The sequence below is a fragment of the Ambystoma mexicanum genome, chromosome 9 (assembly GCF_040938575.1).
Source record: "Ambystoma mexicanum isolate Mex_15411 chromosome 9, UKY_AmexF1_1, whole genome shotgun sequence".
NCBI classification, from domain to species: Eukaryota; Metazoa; Chordata; class Amphibia; order Caudata; family Ambystomatidae; genus Ambystoma; species Ambystoma mexicanum.
The window spans coordinates 1079642350-1079663310 of NC_090931.1; the positions used below are offsets into that span (position 1 = coordinate 1079642350).

The window sequence follows — 20961 nt, forward strand, 5'->3', positions numbered from 1 at the left end:
ATATGAGTGGTATATCATTCAGAATACTGAACTTATAGACACAAATAAATAAGTATTTCATTGCGTACTACATGCCAGGCGTGACCTGGGTGTGTGCCTGATTGAAATCCTTAACATTATTCATGTCTATTCTGTGCCTTATTCACTGGCAGTGAATGGTCATTCAACGGGTTTCATTTGATAAACGCTAGGGCTGGGGGAGCTGAAGAAGTCATGGATAGAGCCAAGCAAGAGCCGAGCCATGTGGCCTGGCTTGGCTCTAAGAGCCAGACACGAGCCAAGCCACCAAAAGATGCACAATTTGTTGTCTAACTTCCCACCATCATAAACAAAACCAATACCGATCACCCTGTCTCCTCAAGGCCCCCAACCAAAAACCTAATGCTTTTAGGGAATGGGAATTTTGTCCCTTGCCTGGATCTTTACACTAAAATTAAGGTGACAATATGGTCAGGCAATAACGTCCACACATTTTTCAGGTATTTCCCATGTTATTTTCGTATGATATGGGATATTGCATTTGTATTATAACTTGTATGTAAAGTTTCTGAAAAATCAAGTCAGAGATTAAGGGTGCCCTTTTAAGACATAGCTTGTCTGTTCTCTAATACAGGGTGCATGGTTGTTTGGGGACATCTTGTAGTTGCAATGAATTGTTGAAGAAGTCTTTCACTACTCTGCATCTATGAAGATGTGGTCCTTTCCAATGCTATTGCATTCTTCTGAATTTTGCGGCAAGGTGGATGTGCATTGTTGATGATGCAACATAGTGTGTACGTTTCAGCACTCACCATGCTCCCTTCTCGACACCAATCTGAGTACTGGGATTGCATCTCAAGTGATGGGCTTTTTATTGGCTATTCTTCTGAAAGGCATTTTTAAATTACTTCACCTAACGACGGTGTTGAATATGAAACTGGTGGGATTGATAGGGTAGAGTATGCCAACTCAATGAAAGTGGCAAATAGCGTGCAGAAGTCCCATTTTGAGGAGGCATAAAAAGCAAAGGGGGAAGGGCTGCAATCTGGTTGGGGGAGCATAAGGCTGCAATCTGGTTGGGATTTCAAGGAGCATTATTTGGAACCGGTTTGAAAATAAAATCAGAAAATATGTGGGCGGGTGATAAGATTTAAAGTCCATTTAAATAATGTTTGAAGTAAATCCATGGACACCAAAAAGTCAAGTCCGATCAGTGGTCAGTGAATGAGTGAGATGACTGAGGAATGAAAAAGTAAGACACGTGATGAAAGTGATGATTTGTGGCAGCAACAGTGGAGATAATATACACATCTGCATATAACTGAGATTTGATTGTGAATTTAGTAGCGTGAAAGGAAGGGCCAAAATTCACCAAACTTTACTTTCTGAATGTTGACAGATGAAGACAGCAGAGGTTAGCACTGAACCATTACACGTGAGTCTCCCAAGATAGCAAAGACATGTTAAAGGAAATTGATCAAATAAGGGGATGGTATTAATTGTAACAGCAGAGAAGATTGTCATATTGTTTGCAGAAGCTATCCTTTCCAGAATATTTGGTGAGAATGTAACATGGGCGTCACTGGGAGGTCGCCAGGGGTCGCAACTGCAACTCCTGACGCCTCCCTTGCTACCGCTGTGGTCTTCCTTGCTACCCCTAAAAAAGAGGAAAGAAAGCTTTGGCTCTTTGTTTGTGGAGTGCCTGGCTTCCTTGCTCAGGCCTCTTAAAAAAAATGGGGTTCCAAAAGTGTAACACTTTGAACAGTGACCCTAAATGAGAAAGAATAGGAATAACATATTGTCTTTCTGGAATTCTATACAATAATTGCTATAGACTCATTAAAGGTTTGTTTCAGGCACACTTCAGGGGGTGAGTCACTGATTTAGTCTGTTTTTAACACCTCAACTCAGTCTTTCATTCTTCTGAGGTCACTACTGAATGAGTACCAACAAAGGTTGGAGTGATATTGTATGTATATTTGTTCTTTATAAAGCGCGTAAACGTAAGTGCTATATAATAACACATCATTATCATTTGGCCTTGGACGTCTGCTTGCATTCACAGTCATTTGGTAATATGGGCCTGTACACAATGATATTAACAATACATATTGTGATCCTTTCTTGTATGAAATGTATATCACATTACAGTGATATCGTAACCACATTTTTCATTGTGCACTTAGGAAAAATGCTATGTGATGCCACATCCTGTTTTGTTCCAACGCTTCCCATGATGTCACTTCAGGCTGGGGTCCTTCCTGTGATGTCATCATAGGTCAAGGGTTGTCTGATGACACTTGCGCTACCCCAGGCATTTTGGTGAAATGACGTCCCTGGAATGTAATACTTGTCTATTAACATTTGGTGGGGACTTGGGTGCAGGAACGTTTCTGTGCCTTGGGGAAGAACTATGTCATGATTCTTTTCAATGTTCCTCACATTTAGGGTGGCTTTGAAGAATCCATGTGCCGAGATCAGGGAAGAGCATCTGTTGCAGCAGATGAATTTTAATTAGCAGTGTGCAGTGGAATTGCTGAACTGCTGCATATATCTTCAATTTTACCAAAAATATCTGTCGGAGGTCCCAGCAAAAGCCCCTATGCGACTTTTTTTTCCAATTCAGGTCTAATCAGTTCCAAAATTTGGAAATATGTGGGAAATATGTGGTCCAGCGGTGAATGACCCAAGAGCAAAAGGACTTGCAGACTGAGGAATATTGAGAGTCTCGTGCTGATTTTTAGTTTGTGATCCCCTAAATGGCCTCAAGATAAAGTTCTTAACACCTTCTTTGACAGAGCACTCTATTGACACTGAAGATGGGGCAATGAGACGTCCGATGGTTGGGGCAACACAAATGGTAACAATTGGGAAATAAATTGTGTGAAAATATGATCTGTTTTATACCGAGACATTTCTTGAAGATGTTCTTCTTTTGTATTGTCTGTTTTAATTGGTGTGTGTGTATATTTTCTGCAATGTATGTCTTTTAGTAGGTCTCTACGTGACATATTATAGGCATACTTGTGTTTGTTTTGCAATAGATTCACGCATGCTCTTTAAAACACATCTAACGTTAGTTCTGTGTGCATTTATATTGGGTGAATACACATCGAAATACAGGTTTCTCTTCTTTTTTAGATAATGGAACATGGACTCAGCTCTGGTTGGTTTCTGAATATCACGAGCAGGGCTCATTATTTGACTACTTGAACAGAAAGACGGTGACAGTGGCTGGCATGCTGAAACTGTGTCTTTCAATAGTCAGCGGACTAGTGCACCTTCATATGGAGATAGTGGGCACAAAAGGTGCGTATCTCCCGGAAGCTTGAAACAGTAATATGGATTCGTACAATGATAAGTACACCAAATATGCTCCAACCATGTTTATATAAATGGTGCGCACTGTTTTAGCCTATAAGTTGGAGGCTTGCTGTTGTCCTCTTTTAATTGGTTTACATTATTTTGACGTCATATCAAGTATATAGATAATGGGTATGAAGACTGTTCTCTTCCATATTGTCAATTTGGAACAGCGCATTCCTACGATCTGTGCCATTCAAATTTGTTCTGCAATACTAGTGGGAAAGGTAAGTGACTTTACTCTTTAGCCAACCTTTTCCAATTTAAATATAAGGTGTAAAGAGACTCCCTACGTGCAAGATAGTGATTCTTTTTACCTCTGAAGGGATACACTGATGTGTCAAATTGGTGGCTACCTTTGTTGAGTGCAAGAACTGGCCTGTTGCTCCACTCTTTATCTAAAGTGGTTTGAGTTCCTTCCCCAAGCAAAACAAAAGAGGTGATGGCTAGAAGGTTTAGAATTCGTCTTAACCTCTGGCATTGCTCTGGGCAACCCTCCGGACAATCGTTCTTCGAGGGCCAAGCCATTACAAAAGAGGAACGACCATAGGCAAATCAGACTTGGTCCCACCTCAAAAGGGGCAGTCCAGCCCAAACTGCTTGGTCGCATCCCTTTTTAATAAGACCACAAGCATCCCCAGACATGTTTCAGCCTTGCTGGGCCTCATCAGTGAGGAGTAGCTTGGGGCTGTCGGCCCAGCAGGCACAGGACCCACATCTTGGCATACCTGCCTCACTGGGGATGACTAAGCAAAACAAAAGAGGTGATGTTTGGAAGGTTTAGAATTAATCTTAACCTCTTGCGTTGCTCTGGGCAACTCTCCAGACCACCATTCTTTGCCAGTCAAGCCATCTCAAATGGAGAAAGTCCATATGCAAATCAAGCTGGGTCCCACTCCAAAAGGGACAGTCCAGCCCAAACAGTTTGGTTCCCCTCCAACAAAGCCACAGTGTAAGAATAGCTTGCCACCTCGTCCCACTTCAGACAAGTGGTCTCTGGATGACTAAAGAATGTCACAACTCCTCTTCCTTTCAAGAACCACATAAAAAAATCATGGCCCTTGCTCTCCCGCAACATTCAGTTCCACATCTGTGCAGATGAAACACAGCTGTGTCTCCACGTCCATGCTCCAAGTAAAATACATCAATTGCAAACATTGATCATGGACTTAAGGCCATTGACTCATTGTTAGGGTAGACCACCCTAAACCCTAATGGGTTAAAGATTGAAAACACAGTCCAAGGATATAAACACTGCTCAGGATACTAGGCACTCTCAGCCCAGCCCTCACCTTCTTTGGCAATAAATCCTCATTCATACCAAAGTTAGAAACCTAGAGGTCATGTGGGATGCTAACTTTACTCTCACCTCACCGGGGACTGCAATGGTTACACCATCCCACTTCTATTTAAAAAATATCAAGTGTATCTTGCCTTTCACTCCTCCAGAATTCATTTTAATCTCTTTTGGGAGAGCTGACCTTTCCAGAGCCCCCACCAGTGAGGTGAAGATTCAGTGATACAGGGCACAGCCAAGCTGTGCTTCCTACCCACTGACAGGGTGCATTGGAGTGAAATGCTGCTGGGGCAAGGCCTGCCTCTCCCTGCCAGCTACAATGGTACCCAGGACCTCAATGGATGTGAAGGACTCTTGCAGGTGTGAGCTGCATTCCCTGGGTTGGGAGAAAGAGAACAATGACTCATCTTAATTCTGAGCCCCAGGACTGGAACTCACAACATTCAAAGTAACAGAACCTGTGCTGCTGCTTTTGGCATTTCTTAAAACTCGTTGGACTGCTCTTGCTGCATCCTCAAACCAGTTCTCCGCCTCCAGCTGAGCATGTTATTGTGTTGTTGTCTCTGCTCAAACCAGAAGCTTGCCGCCGTTGAAGAATTTTAACCACCATATCTTGCAAAGAACCTCCAGCTCCTAGCATTGTCTTTGAGCTCTGATCGAACATCAAACTGACCCTGGTGGCCCCCTAGACCCACTTCATTGAAACCACCACCAGCCTCACTTTGAAACCAACTCGACGCCTGGATCACTGGGATTCGCCACCGCTTAACCTGATCTGAACCACTCGCACAGAAGCAAGAAACCTGGTTCGGTGCCATCCATCCACCAAGAATTGATTAAGGTACTGTTTGAAGACCCCAACCACTGGTCCATTTGTTGAAATTCTAAGGACTGGCCAATCCCCTTTTACAAGAAACCACTTATTCAACACACTTCCTTGTCTGACACCCCTGCTCTCTATGCCATTTGTAACCAAAGGGTTGGGTGATCAAGGGTGTCAAATGCTGGGTAAAGAGCCAAAAGCATCATCATTCTGTCACAGCCTCCATCCAGAAACTACAGCAATCCATCCTTCATAGCTAATAAGGCAATTTCTCTGCTGCGATTTGGTCTGATGCTGGATAGAAGTCACCAAGGAAGTTATGTTCCTCAAAGTGTACCTGCAATTGGCTGGTAGAGATTTTGTCCAATATTTTCATTCCTCCAATATTTAAAATGACCATGTAAGTCTGTGAATTTGACCATGTTAGTCTTAAAAGTTTCTATAAGATGTCTGCACGTCCAGTAGAGGAGCTTGTATTTTCTTGGTGCGGAAGGATCCTATTTTGAACAGACTCTTAAATCCCCTCCTCCAATTTAAAATTGATATTCCATTTATCAAACATATTGCTAAAAACGCCCCACTACATCATGTAATTCTAGGGTCTTTCCACCTGTTCCGTGGCATAGTGGAATGTTATTAAATATTTACACACTTCTTAACACAACAAGCAGTAACATATACATTGTAAAACAAATAGCGGGAACTGCACTCTGCTTAGATGGTGTGTAGTATTCTCTTGGAGAGCATTCTGAGATTTCAGCTTTGTATCAGTCAACAATTTAATTAACATTCTGCTAGTTCCCTAATTGTTTACTCTGTCCTCCCCTCTTCCATATTTGCGATGCTTTCGGGCTTTAATACAGTGCTTTTGGATAGGAGTTATTTGCCCACTGAATATTGGGTACACCAATGGGTTTACATGTAGATGCATCAATGTGAATCCCCATGATATGATATGATATGATATGATATGATATGATATGATATGATATGGCATTTGTAACGCGCCTATACACAAGTGTTTCAAGGCGCCATGATTCTGAATGACTGAAATATACCTAGCCTTGTCTCGACAGAGCATCCACAATGAACATTAGCACACGATGTGGCAAATTAAACCTCTGTGTGTTCAAGACTTGGTTGAAGTGAGGCTACAGTGCAGGCACACAGGGTTTCACGGGTTTGGGCACGTCCTATTCAGTCTCTTTAATGGTACTTTTAGTGAATGATAAGGAAGAAGCAAAATGGCAGTGCATATTTCACACACCCACTTTCCTATTAGTTTTTAAACAGGCCAGAATAGATATGATATGATATGATAATTTATTTATATCGTGCACGCACACAAAGGCCCTCATTAGGACCCTGGCGGATTTTTTCCGCCATCGACGGACTTTCCGGCCATGGCGTAAAGTCCGTTTACGCCATGGCGGATGGTGGACTTACCGCCCCATTCCGATTTCGGCGGGGCGGTAAGTCCCCATTGACCCATTTACCCTTCCCCATTCCCATTTCGGCCCCATAGGGTATAATGGGAGTGGGGAAGGAGTTAATTACGCCACCGTAAATTACGGTGGCGTAATTAACACCAAGGTCCCATAGCGCCATGAATTTTTACGCCCGCAAAAAGCGGGCGGAAAAATGACCATGGCGCTCTGGGAACTCGGAATTGGCGGTAAGGGGTCGGCGCAGCTAACGCTAGCGTAAACCCCTTACCGCCAGGGTCCTAATGAGGGCCAAAGTGTTTTAGAGCTCGACAAGGCAAGGGAGGGAAACAGGGGAGAACAAAAAAATCTTACTAGGCCCAGTGACATTGAGAACGCGCAAGTACATGGGAAAGGGAAAGGGGAAAAGTGCATGGTAGGGGGGGAGTGGAAAGTGCGGAGCAGAGAAGAACATATAAATAATAATAAATAAAAATAAATAGTAGAGGCAATAAACAGTGTTAGTACAGTAAGAAAGTGCTGTGTTTAAGGCAGCAGACTGGGTAAGTCTGATAAGTGCAGAAAAAAAGAAGAACATGGGGGTGTGGGGAACTGTATGGGTATAGATACAGTCCACCAGTGCAAGGGATGGCCAGGAGGCAGTGCTGGAGGGTGGCAGGGTGAACAGGTATCTGGTCCCAGGGGACAGAGGGTGGCCAGGTGCACGGTGCCAAGAGAGCAGTTCAGCAGGGGAGAGGGAGAGTGAAAGCGGAAGGAAAGAGGAAGGTCTTGAGGAGCTTCTGGAACCGGAGATGGTTCTCCTCAAGTTTTAGAGTGGCAGGGAGGCTGTTCCAGTGGGAGGTCCCAGCCGAAGAAAGAAATCTACCCCCAGCTCGTTTCTTTGAAAAACGACTGACCCTGAGGGAGTTAGAAGTAGAAGAGTGAAGAGCTTGAGAGGGGAGGTATTTGCGCAGGGGTAGCTGAAGGTATTTTGGACCCAGGCTCCAGAAAGCCTTGTGGACAATGCAGAGGGTTTTGAATTTAATCCTAGCATCCACTGGGAGCCAGTGGAGAGATTTCAGTGCAGGAGAGATACGATCCCAGGGCTTGAGGCCAACGACAAGTCTTGCAGTCCTGTTCTGGATTAGTTGCAGAGGGTGGAGAGTAGAGGCAGGTAGATTTAGAAAGAGGCTGTTACAATAGTCCAGCCCAGAGAGAACCAGAGCTTGGGAGACAGTGAGCTTCTGGGGGAAGGAGAGGAAAGGCAGAGTACCTCTGAGGAGGTGCAGTAGATAATTTGACTTTTTAGAGGCCTCAGAGATGTGGGCAGAGAAGGAAAGTGTGGAGTAAAAAATGACCCCGAGGTTCGTAGCCTCTCAGGTGGGGGTAGGAGGCGGGCCAAGGGAGGCCGGCCAGAGAGTGAGAGGAAAGGATGGTGAAGTTGTGCCGATAAGGAGGATCTCCGTCTTGCTGGCATTCAGAGATTATTGGCAGCACACCAATCTTGAATGGCAGTTAGGCAATCAGAGATGAGAGAGGGAGAGGAGGTGGTCGAGGGAAGCCTGAAAATGAGTTGAGTATTGTGAGCATAGCACTGGAAGTTTGAGCAGAAAATGGCAATGCAGTGGGCGAGAGTTGCCAGGTATTGGTTGAAAAGCCAGGGAGAAAGGTTAGACCCCTGGGGAACATCACAGGTAGAGAGTATGATAGATGATAGGAAGGACCCAAGTTGGACCTGGGAGGGTCGATCAAAGAGGAAAGAGGTTAGCCAGGCTAGTGCCTGTCAGTGATACCCAGGTTATCACGGAGATGGTTGAGCAGGATGCTATGGTTGACCGTGTCGGAAGCAGAAGAGAGATCGAGTAGGATGAGGACAGAGGGAATGTTAGAGTCAAGGTTGAAGAGAAGATCTTCACGGATATTCAGGAGAGCAGTTTCCGTACTTCTGGCAGCTCGGAAGCCAGACTGATGGTCATGCAGACAGCCAACAGAATTGGAATGAAGGTTAAGCTGAGAGATTGCCAGCTTTTCCAGGAATTTGCCCAGATAGGGAGTAATGGAAAAAGGGCGAAAGTTTGCCGAACAAGAGGGATCAGCTGAGGTTTGTTGAGAAGAAGATGCACAAGGGAGTGCTTCAGAGCGGAGGGTAAAGATCCTGAGGCAAAGGAGTGGTTGCAAAAGTCAGCAAGGGCCTGAGCTAGGGTGTCAATGGGATCCTTGATGGTTTTAGAGGAACAGGGATGAACCTGTTTTGATGAGGCCTTCATAGATCCGACTTGTCTAGTGACCTCATCAGGGGAGAAAAGAGGAAAGGACAAGAAGGGGGGTGGGGGAGTGGTAGAAAGAGGGTCAGCAAGCTCAGACTGAGAGGGAATAGGAGGTGGAGGGGAGGAGAGGGTGGGTAGGATGTCCGGCGTTTTTGAGACAAAGTGAGAGACCATGGCATTGCAGAGAGCTTGGGAGGCAAGAGGAGGGGTAGAGACTGTAGCAGGGTTGGCAAGCCCCTTGCAGATTTTAAAGAGTTCGGCCGAGTTGTTAGATGCCACAGAGACACAGGCTTGAATGTGAACTCTCTTCTTGGTGTGGACAGAGAGTCGGTATTGCCTTTGGAGCAGGCGACAGGCCAGTTTATCAGAGGGTGAACAAGAAGCCCTCCATTTCCTCTCAGCTGCCCTACACCTACATTTAAGTGTGACTAGGTCGGAGTCATACCAGGAATTGTACTTGGCTTTGGACTTCAAGCGGACCCTCATGACAGGGGCAAGAGCATCAAGAGTATCAGAAATAGAAGAGTAAAGAAGGGACAGGGCTGTGTCCAGATGTCAGACAGCGGGAGGATGGGGGTGGGGTAGGTGGCAGTAAAAGCCTCAACTGACACACGCTTCATGGGCCGGATGTCCGAGAAGGTAGGTGGCAGTGTTGGGGTAGGCTTGGCTTGGGAGGAAGAGAGTGAGAGATGAGAGGAGAGAAGGCAGTGGTCACTCCAGGAGAGAGGAGTGGTCAGATGGATAGAGAGGGGGATGCCAGAGAAGATCAAGACATCAAGTGTGTGTCCTGCACCGTGCGTTGGGCCCGAGGGGAGGATAGAGAGGGAAAGGGAATCGCAGAGGTCGCGAAAGAGCAAAGATGAGGGACAGGGAGAATCGAGGTGGATGTTGAGGTCACCAAGGAGGAGGAGTTGAGTGGTAGAGGTCAGGAGGGAGGAAGAGAGGTCAGCCCACTCAGAGAGAAAAGAGGTGATTTGACCAGGGGGCCGGTAGAGAGGAGCAACAGTAAGAGAGGGGCTGGGAGAGAGAGGGAGCCTGCAGACAAGGCATTCAAAAGAGGAATACATCTGAGTGGGAATGATAGTGGCAGGAATCCACTCAGGAAAGATCAGGGCTATGCCCCCTCCAGGCAGAGTGGATCTGGGTGCACAGAGGATCTTGTAGCCATCAAGGAGGAGAGTGTCAAACCTCATGACAGATCTGGCCGTGAACCATGTCTCAGTGAGACCAAGGACATTGAGGTCCAGTTCTTCAAGGAGGTGGCAGATGTCAGAGGAGTGTTTGACAGCAGAGCGAGAGTTGAGAGTGGCAAGATGAAGAAGGTTGCCAGCCTTAAAGACCTTCCGGGGAGGGGTACAAATCAAGGTACGCCCTGCGGAGTTGTGGAGATAGCCTGAGGAGGGGCAGAGGAGGAGGGAAGAGTGGGCAAGGTAGCCGAGGAGTAAGAGGAGGGGACAGCTGGAGAGGAAAGGAAGTTGATGAGGCAAGGGAACCGCCTATCGAAGAGGAGGAGATTGGCCTGAGGGCCTTGGACCATGACAGTGCCATTTAGGTAGACATTAAGGATGACTCTGGAGGAGTCAAAAGAAGCCATGAGGACTTCCCAGCGAGTGCCACCATTAATGGGAGATGAGGAGACAGGACAGAGCACAGAGACCATATGGGGGGTCCATAGATCCTGCGAAGGAACAACAAAGAGTATGTCTCTGAGGATCTGTCTGCAAGAAGTGCTGGAATAGGTATCGGCGATAGGGAAACCAGGATTGGAGGCCAAGATATCCTTTTTAAACTTCTTCTTTCCAGACTTAGTGAGAAGAGAAAGATAGATGAGTTCAAAGAGTGGCTTCCTTTGGTAGGAATAGTAGGAAGGGCTACAATTTGGGAATTTCTCCTTGTAGTATTTTGGGACATGTATTAACATTTCTGTCTTTTTTCCTTGAATAGGGTTTTTAAAGATTGCATTGAAGGTTATATTCTTGTTGGTGAGCAGGTGCAAGTGGATGTAGCTCCCCTGGCCTATGCCCCACCCACCTGTCAATCACTTTATACTGTGGGTGCCTACCTGGTTTGCCACTCTTTTCCCCTTTTTAAGCAGCCCTCCATTCTCTTTTCCTTTGCAGTTGGTGAACAGGTGCAAGAGGATATAGGTCACCTGGCTTAAGCCCCACCTACCTGTCAATCACTTTAAACTGTTGGTGCTTTCCTGGTTTGCCGCTCTTCTTCCCTGTTTAAGCAGCCCATCCCCCCTCCAGCCTCTTTTCCTTTGCAGTTGGTGAGCAGGTTCAAGTGGATCCAGGTCACCTGACCTAAGCCCTGCCCACCTGTCAATCACTTTAAACTGTTGGTGCCTTCCTGGTTTGCCGCTCTTTTTCCCTACTTAAGCAGACCTCCAGCCACTTTTCCTTTGCAGATGGTGTAAAAGCAGAAAGAGAATATCGAGGCTGAGAACCCCAAAAGGAAATACACCAACACAGGCTTACAAAGATACACAGATCTTTATTCTACAACTGAACAGTTTTGAAAGGACAAAGCAACAGATAGCTATCAGGCCCTCAGTACAACACAGCGAATACCAGCCCTATTCGGTGTGTGAAGTGAGTGGGACTGTACATCAGAATATTTGTACCTTTTATACAGTTTTGTAACATGATGTTCAGACCCTCTGTACGTTAATAATTCCCAATATAGGGTTCGTGCCGAGTTCACCTCTGACTCGCTCAGCTATATGCATATGGATCACCTTCAGTTTATATGTTCAACAAGTCACAATAGCAACAGCATATTCTTGGATCTAACATAAGCCTTAGCACATATTTTAATACAATGTAGTTCAACAAGTGTTCACGTTTAGTATTTACACATTGTGCTTAATATACTTAATATATGCTCACAGATTAGTATCGTTGGCACAGGTAATCCTCGACCTATAGGTCAACGAAGGACACTGTCTCAGTACATGACCCTAACATTTGGCCTACGGGCAGTTTAAGCATTAACATGCATACAGAGGTCAAGACGGCCATGTTACTAACAGAAGAACACTGTCCACCATTTTACAACACAGGGTGACTTTGGAGTGAGAATCAAAATGGCGGATAAACCTAAAATGGCGGCTAAATCGATCTAAGGTCAGAACCTTGAAGCACGGATTTCTTCGCAGAGCGACTGGGCTTAGGCCAATATATACAATAAAGGAGGCACAATATGATTTTCCATTCAAAAACCCTCATTTTGGCCTAAACCAAGCGCTATACTACTTCTAGTCCCTTTACGAGTAACTCCACGTCTCAATGTCCATACATCCTGAATCACTATCGGAGATATCAATAACCATTAGATCAGTTAGTAAGATTTCTTTCAACACATATTCATTAGAGTTCTTGTCTGGGGCATGTACCTTGCAACTGTCTTTTGACCTTGGTTGACTTATTATGCTCTACCTTTGCCAAGAAACTGTTTGTTTCTGGGGCCGGTAGGAAAGCAAGAGGCAAAGACCAATGACCCAAGCTTCCTCGCTGCTGGTTTGGCCCAAAAGGAAAGGTTCCGTGTGCTTGGCTATTGCAATGCAGGAAGAAAGGATCATGGTCCAGGCGGCATGCAAAGTGGCACCTCCCGTCATAATGCCTGGGTGCTGTGTGCCTAGACGCATCACAATAGTCCCAGAAACCAGAGAAAAGACAGAGGGCCTTTGAGGGTTTGCTTGGGGGGCCCTGTTGAGTTCCAGGATAAGGCAAGGTGAGGCAGCGGCCTAGTGCGCTGACCCCCGAGAGCTCCGGATTGCTGCTGCCGCCTTCAAGCAAGAGATGCATTTTCAAACATATGTAAGTTTACTTTTGGCTGCTGGCTTCAGCGATGGTGACTTCAAAGTCCTGCCGGGTCTGCTTTCCTTTGGTAGGGCCAGGAAGCCTCTTACAACAGGTATTGGCTGCCTGTTGCCTGCTTTTATCAACTGTGCCAGGACATGAGCCTTGTGTGTTACAAAATCAGCACAGCAGGCTCCTGCTTCAGAAAGGCACCTTGAAGAACATCACTAGGAGCTAAAGGAGGGTACCACAGGTAAGGAGACCAGAGGCACAATGGATAACGCGTCTGACGCGTCAGAAGGTTGTAGGTTCCAATCCCATCCGGCGGGGCTCCCAACTCTGTGCTTTGTACCCATTGCCTGTGCGCAACATCCCCCTAGAATCGAACATATACCAGGAAGACAATGTATACAACAACAAAGAAACAACACAACTCCTAAAATGATCAGCAAGACCGAAAGTAGCTTCCAACCCCAAGATCGCAGAACCCAGAACCAAGCGCTAAGATCCCAGTTTCCCTCAGGAACATGCACTTCTGAACTTAGGACATGCAGATTCTGTATTACCTTGAAGATAGTTGGGGAGGAATCTGGAACGAAAACACAGCAAGCGGACCCCACTAATTTACATACCCCTCCACGTTCCGCCAGGATGACATCTAATGCCATCCGGTTCTGAAGTGCAACTAACCTTATTGCTTTCTGTTCTAGAGTCATATTATAGAGTATGTCAGTGGTCCGGTTGATGGTCCTTTCCAGTGCTCTCGCTAGTCTCCTGATATCTTCAGAGTTCATTATTTGCCCCCAAAATGGCACAAAGGATTTCGCTAAATCAGCTAGAACTTGTGCTGAAGTGTCACCATTCTCGTCCCGCCATAGACGAGCCTTTGAAATTTCTACAGTACTGGCTATGAATACCCCGGGTAACAGAATCCCTAAATAACAAGTTCCCTGGCAATCGCTGGGTAACCATGGAAATGCTACATTACCACAAACAAAGTAGACAGGTTTGCCTACATACAAAGGTCTGTCCTCACTAGTCAAATTCGCAACTTTGGCGCAACCTTTAAAATCACCCATTGACTGAGTACCATTCCTCTGTATGCAGAAAGAAACTGAATCGGGGCTATGGTTGACAGTATAGGAAGGAGGCGTGGCATCCTTATTGCTTATAGGAGCCAATCTTGAAAGAGATCAAAGATTGAAAAGCACGGGACAGTCTATCGGAAGGCCTAATAGAAGCAACGTTAAGCTTACTCCTATTTGCAAAGAGCGAACATCCTACGGGAGTCAAAACACGTTTTTCAATCTGATTTCAATTAGTCCCACCAAAGTTCCCTGAGATGCTATCGTTCAAGCAAAGAATAGTGCTCAAAGAGAAGCATAGCATGCAGTTGTCAAAGGTAGAGGATGAATATACCAACCTAGCCCCTTATCCCCGTGCTGCGGTAAATGTGAACAGACCCAACAATTAGATTTGTTAAAAATGGCATGTGTAGCATTCATGATGAGTAATAGTGTATTATTATGATATCTCTGTCTGTGCTGAGAGTCTCTAGGAGATAGAGTGTGCAGATGCACGAAAGGAGTAGACACAGTAGGTACATTTTCAGTAGGCAACACATTTTCAAGCGGATGTACTTCTTCTAGATACCAGAAACCTAAAACAATGACTATTGTAAAACCAATTAACATTATCACAAGACAGCAGTATGTTTTCGGGGCCCAAACATTTAAATGTTAATTTCCGTAGCTGGTCACACAGTCTTTTCCCTTTTCCATAAGAGCGGGAGCGGTTGCAGGCATTGTAGTCTTCAAACGAACGCACCAGTGTTATAAATTGGCGACCTCCAGGCCAAGCGTTTTCTTAGTCCTTCTACAAACCCTAGCCAACAGAATCCCCTTACGAACAATCGATCAGGCCAAAAAGCAAGCCCTTGATGACTTTTTCTTCCCTGAACGCACAGCCGAACCGTGCAGTAGATCTATTTCCTTTGACGCAGATCGTACCTTGTGATCCCTGGTACTGATTGATCCGTGAACAATGTGTTGTCACTTCCCGCTGGAAGCGACGAATCAGAAGTGGAATTAGATGCAAGATCCGGAACAGTTTCCGGAAACAAAACTGTTGGAGAGCGTGGAGGCAAAATGGCTGTTTCCCCAGGCCCCACGGGCTCAAGGAGAATCTTCGAAGCACTCTCGATGCTGGTTGCTGTTTCGTGGTCGTTGGTTACACCATTGGTAAGGGGTTCTGTTTCTTTTGTATCATGTGGCACTGGGTGTGGAATCCTCTTGGTGTGCGTCACGTGAATCCAATTCTTCTGGCCTGCTAACCGCACCGCAGTCTGCGTGACCAGCAGGACTTGGAAGGGGCCCCGCCAACGAGGTGCGAGGCAAGAAGATTGCTCAAAGGACTTTACAAGGATCCACTCCCCAGGTCGTATGCTGTGACAGGGACCCTCATATCGTACAGGTAAAGCCTCTCGCACCTGGTGATAAATCAAATACAAGTTTTTAGTCAATTGGCTACAGTAGTCTGAAAGAAGTACATTTTCAACATTTTGCAAAGAACGACACTTCGGAACATCCCAAATATTAACAGGCCTCCCCATAACCACCTCAAAGGGAGAGAGCCCAGTCTTAGTTTGAGGGGTTGTTCGCATTGATAACAACACAAACGGTAAGGCGTCCGGCCATTTTAGTTTGGTGCCGGCACACGTCTTAGCGAGCTTGTTTTTGATGATGCTGTTGTGTCTTTCCACTAGTCCAGCACTCTGAGCGTGTCTAGCTGAATGGAACCATGTATCGATCTGTAATCCCGCGCATATCTGCAGAATTACAGCAGCGATAAAATGTGGACCATTGTCCGACCAGATGACTCTTGCTATCCTGAATCTCGGGAAGTATTCCTTTAACATAGGGCCTCATTACACGGATGGTGGAGAACCATGGCGCTATTAGCGCCATGGTTCATGCCGGTAAAATACCGGCACCGCCTTGGCGGAAAGGGGAATTACCACCCCATTCCAAGGTTGGCGGGGCGGTAATTCCCCCTTCCACCATTGCCCTTACCCATTCCCATTTTTGCCCCATAGGGCTCAATGGGAATGGGGAAGGCGCTAATTATGGTACCGCAAATTGCGGTATCGTAATTAGCTCCCTCGGTCCCTTTGCGGGTTGGTTTTTAACACCTGCAAAAAGCAGGCGTTAAATCCCCCAACCCGCAAAGGGACCTCGTAGTAAGGCAGTAAGGATTTACTGGTACCGGTATTTTACCGGTACCGGTAAATCCTTACCGCCATCCGTGTAATGAGGCCCATAGTCTTTGCAGTGGTCATGGCTGTGGCGTCTTTGACAGGAAAAGCCTCAACCCATTTGCTAAAAGCACAGATGACGACTAGCACATACTTTAGATTATTGCAACGTTCCATCTCAATAAAATCAAAATGGATGACCTCAAAGGGGACAGAAGGTGGGCCAAAACGACCCCTAGGAGTTGATGTGCCCTTTCCCACATTGTGCAGCAAACAAATCATACATTCCTGAACAAAGCGTTCAGCTACTTTAGAGATTTTGTCATTTACCCATACTTTTTCCAACATTTTAATGATTCTATGAGCACATATGTGTGTAGGACCATGAGCCATAACAACCATCATCATAATATAGGAATCAGGAAGTAGCCACTTCCCTTCAACTCTGTCCACCCAACACCCATCATCATCAAGTTTCCCCAAGCCCACAGCCCATTTCTTGGACTCTTCTAACGTGGCATCAGCTTGGATATCCCTTACGCAATCAATACCCTCATCCATAGTACAGGCATTTGTGGCTTTCCTTGAAGTATACATGTCTGAAGAGAGATCAGTGGCAGTCTGTTTGGCTATCTGATCAGCAAAAGCATTCCCTTTTCCTACATCAGCTACAATCTTCTGATGCGCTGCTTATTTTATGATAGCTAGCTGAGTAGGGAGTGCAAGCGCTGAGAGTAGCCGTACTATCAAGGAGCCATGCTGGATTTTCGTACCATGCGAAGTCAAGAACCCTCTTTCTGACCAAAGTCTCCCAAAGTTGTGAACCATCCCATAGGCATACTGACCGTCAGTGTATATATTTACAGTAAGCCCTTCAGAAAGTTCACAGGCTCGGGTCAATGCTATAATCTCTGTGGCCTGCGCAGAGTTATGCATGATTCTCTTGGTTTCGACGGCCGTGCTCAATGTAGTGATTGCATAAGTAGCTGTGGATTTACCATCCGGAAGTTTGAAGCAGGAGCCATTGCAAAACAGCTCCCATCGTGGATTATTCAAAGGAGTATCTTTCAGATCAATTTTACCCTTTGTCTCTTGTTCGGTAGTATAAAGGCAATCGTGTGACTCTTCGTCACTGCAAGCAGTACCTTGCGGAAAAGGTAAGAGTTCAGCCGGATTAAGAACACAACACCTCTTAATTTGTATGTGTGGTGCAAACAAGATCAATTCATATCTCATTAACCGTGCGGAAGTGAGGTGTTGTGTTTGAGTTCTGTTCAGTAGAACATCTACAGAGTGAGTTACCATTAGGGTTAAAGGATGGCCTAGGACCATTCCCTTGCTCTGTTTTACAGACACAGGAGCAGCAGCGACAGCTCGCAAACATCTTGGCAAAGTGCATGCTACAGGATCAAGGGCGGAAGAAAAGTAGCCGCACGGCCTATTCTTCCCTACATGTTCATGCGTTAATACAGCCAAAGCACATCCATCACATTCATGCACATACAACACAAAGGCCTTTTCGTAGTTTGGTGTGCCCAAAACCGGTGCCGAGCACAATGAAGTCTTGAGCAAATCAAATGATTTGCTGGTGTACGAAATCCCACAGCAATGGCGAAGAAATACCCTTCTTCATCAAAGCCAACATTGGTTCGATCACTAAGGAGAAGTTTGGGATCCACTGCCTACAGTAAGAAGCCATTCCTATCAAGGCTCTAACTCAGTGGTCTTCAAACTTTTTTGGCCTGGGCCCACCCTGAGCAAAGTATGGGCAGGCCAGGCCCCCCCAAAAGTGCCAGATGGACAGTATGTAGAAATCGCTATGAACTTTTGCGCGCCGTCACCGTACCCTACTCCCAGTACAGACCCTGGGCTCTCCCCACCCTACTCCCACCACTATCCCAGTGCTGCTGCCCATCCTGCTCCCACCACAGTCCCATAACACAAGCATACACACATCCATACACATTTAAATAAAAAATAAATCACCATAAACATACCTCGCTTGGTTGCTAAAATGCCCCGCTCCAGGTTGCTCTGCCCGTATGTGCGAGGAGGCGCAGGCACACCCCCTCGCACATACATACATACATGCAGTGCCCCAGCCAGCATTTCCAATGAGCTATGCAAGGCTGGCGAAGCAAAACACCCCCAGGGTTGCATGGATCAGTGATCATGTGCGGCTGGGGAAATGAACTGTCAAAGGCAAACAGAGTTTCCCTTTGACAGTTCAGCCAGCCCAGGAGCACTCCCTCAGCTGGAAAAAGCAGCTGAGGGAGTGCTCAGTGTTTCACTGGGCTGGCTCTTAGGCTCCCCCATAATGGGTGAGGTGGCCAGTGGGTGGACGCCCCCTCACTCATTATGGATGAGCCGGAAGGTTTGGACTGGCCTATAGAGCAATAGGGCGATGACCGTACCGAAAATGCAAAATGCTAGTGTAGGCCAGTAAAAATGGGCCACTTTTTTGGTCAATGTGGGCCATTTTGAGGAGTTACTTCACTATGCAGCTAGTAGTTTTGACCATTGTTGCTGAATAAATATTCTTTAAATGTCACCATTAGTTTACATTTGAACAAAAAACAACCCCTTGGGTACTGTTCGAACAGTCTGTGACTAAACACTGAATATCCATTTGCAACTGCTGGACATTTTTTCATTGGTGCCTAAGACCGTTTTATGGCCCAGTCTGACCATGTGAGCTGGCCCTTCCCATTTCCTCCAATCTTTTTTTTACATTTCATGCTGGGCTCTCGCGGCCCCCTGGGATGCGGCCGCGCCCCCCTGGGGGGGTGCGCCCCACAGTTTGAAGACCTCTGCTCTAACTTCTTTCTGCGTATTTGGGACAGCCATGCTAGAAATGAGTTTTATCCATTTAGGTGTCAACCTTCTTCCCTCCTTTGACAGGAGATAGCCTAAATAGGCGACCTCCTGACAACAATATTGACATTTTTTAAGCAAATCTTTATGTCCATGTTTAGCGGAGTGAAGAAGTAATGACCCAGTGCCCTCCTTACAAGCGCTCTCTGAGTCATCAGCTAAAAGCAAGTCATCGACATATTGAAGAAATGTACAAGTAGAGGGCAACTTGAGGGTATCGAGCTGCTCTTTCAAAGCCCTACTATAAATACTAGGACTTTCCTTGTAACCTTGTGGTGCAACGGTAAAGGTAAAAGAGCGTCCCCCTAAGGGGAACGCAAACAGGTATCTACTGTCTTTGTGTATAGGAATACTAAAGAAAGCGTTCTTCAGGTCCACAACACTGAAGAAAGTAGCTGAGGCCGGGATCATAGTTAATATCGTCATCACAGCAGGCACAATTGGAAATTGTGGAGCAACGATCTTATTGATGGCACGTAGATCAATTATGAAACGAAAAGGAATTGCATTATCACCTTTTTTGTACACGGGCAAAATCGGACTATTGCACAAACTACCTGCAATTTCCTCAATCACCCCTCGATGCACAAAATCGGAGACAATGCATTTCAAAGCTTGCTCACCGTCAACCGAGATCTTATGCTGTGGAATACGTGGCAACTTTACTCCATGTTTCAAGACAATTTTAACAGGTTCGATTTGCAAAACACTGACATCATTGTCATCTATTGCCCACAAACACTCTGGAACATCACTAAATTCCGGCGGCAAAGGTCTGGTCAAGAATTGAGAGACAGAAAGTTGCTGTGGTGAAATCGTCAAATGCACTCCATCAGAGGTACAATGAATTACCGCATTTAATTCTTTCAACAGATTCAACCCCAACAAATTCTCTCCATAATTGGTAGTCAAAAAGAATGGACAATGGTCCGTAAAGAGACCCAAAGAAATAGGTACCGGCGAAGAAACTGGACAAACAACTGGTGTGCCAGAAAACCCTACAGAAACGTTAGTTTGCCCTGACAGTGGAATGTTTGTAACCCGAGAAGAATCAATGGAACACTTCTGTGCCCCTGTATCTATCAAGAATTGATGTTTCCTATCACCCACTAACATTTCAACGTAGGGACCTTTCTGATTAACGGGAATAGGCGTTGGTTCCAAACCCTGCTTCGGGCAATCCTAGTGGAACAGAATGTCATTGAAAGGAAGTTTTTCAGAGAGGTAAGCAGCATTAGGATGGTCAAAAATGTTCCTATTGTTCGCACTCAATGCCTGATTGTCCTGCGAAAAAGGTTGCTGTGAATCCTGTGAAAACTGAGACCACCTACACCTGGGCGACCTCCGGATCGTCTACCCATATTTCCAAATGTGTTATTTGACCTCTGCTGGAGGATCGGGCATTGTTCATGCCAATGACCCTCTTGTCTACAATAAGAACACTGGTTAATGTTTACAGAACCCAAGGGCGCATTGCCCCGTGGAACATACTGACATCTAAATTGTGTATTACCCCCTCTAGGGCCTCTAACAATTTGCTGTAATAATGCTTTAGTCTTCAAATCAACTTTTCTCTTTTCGACTCTTTCTTTTTCATTATTGACACTATTCTCGTAGTACTGAGCCATGTGTAGTACTTCTGATTGAGATTTTGCTTGGCAAGCGCTCTCGGAGGACATCATTTGCGACTGGATGTCAGGCAGCAATCCACGCACAAATTTGTCTACGAATAATCTTTTCCCAGACTCTGTGTCTAAGTCTTGTCCACTGAAATCTGAAAATATCTGTTCGAACCGATTAAAGAACTCGGTAGCACCCTCAGACTTCCCTTGGACACAGGCAGTAAGCTTGTCCCAAATAATTCTCTTTTTGGTAATT

The 20961-nt window shown here is 45.8% G+C and overlaps 1 protein-coding gene across 2 annotated transcripts in view; it reads left to right on the forward strand.

Annotated features, from left to right (window-relative positions):
- ACVR1C (activin A receptor type 1C) overlaps nt 1-20961 on the forward strand; it is a 1016293-nt gene that overhangs the window by 714033 nt on the left and 281299 nt on the right. For both annotated transcript variants that reach the window (XM_069616403.1, XM_069616404.1), the window contains exon 5: nt 3121-3288. In XM_069616403.1, coding sequence (XP_069472504.1) covers nt 3121-3288 — 168 coding nt within the window. The remainder of the gene's footprint in view (nt 1-3120; nt 3289-20961) is intronic.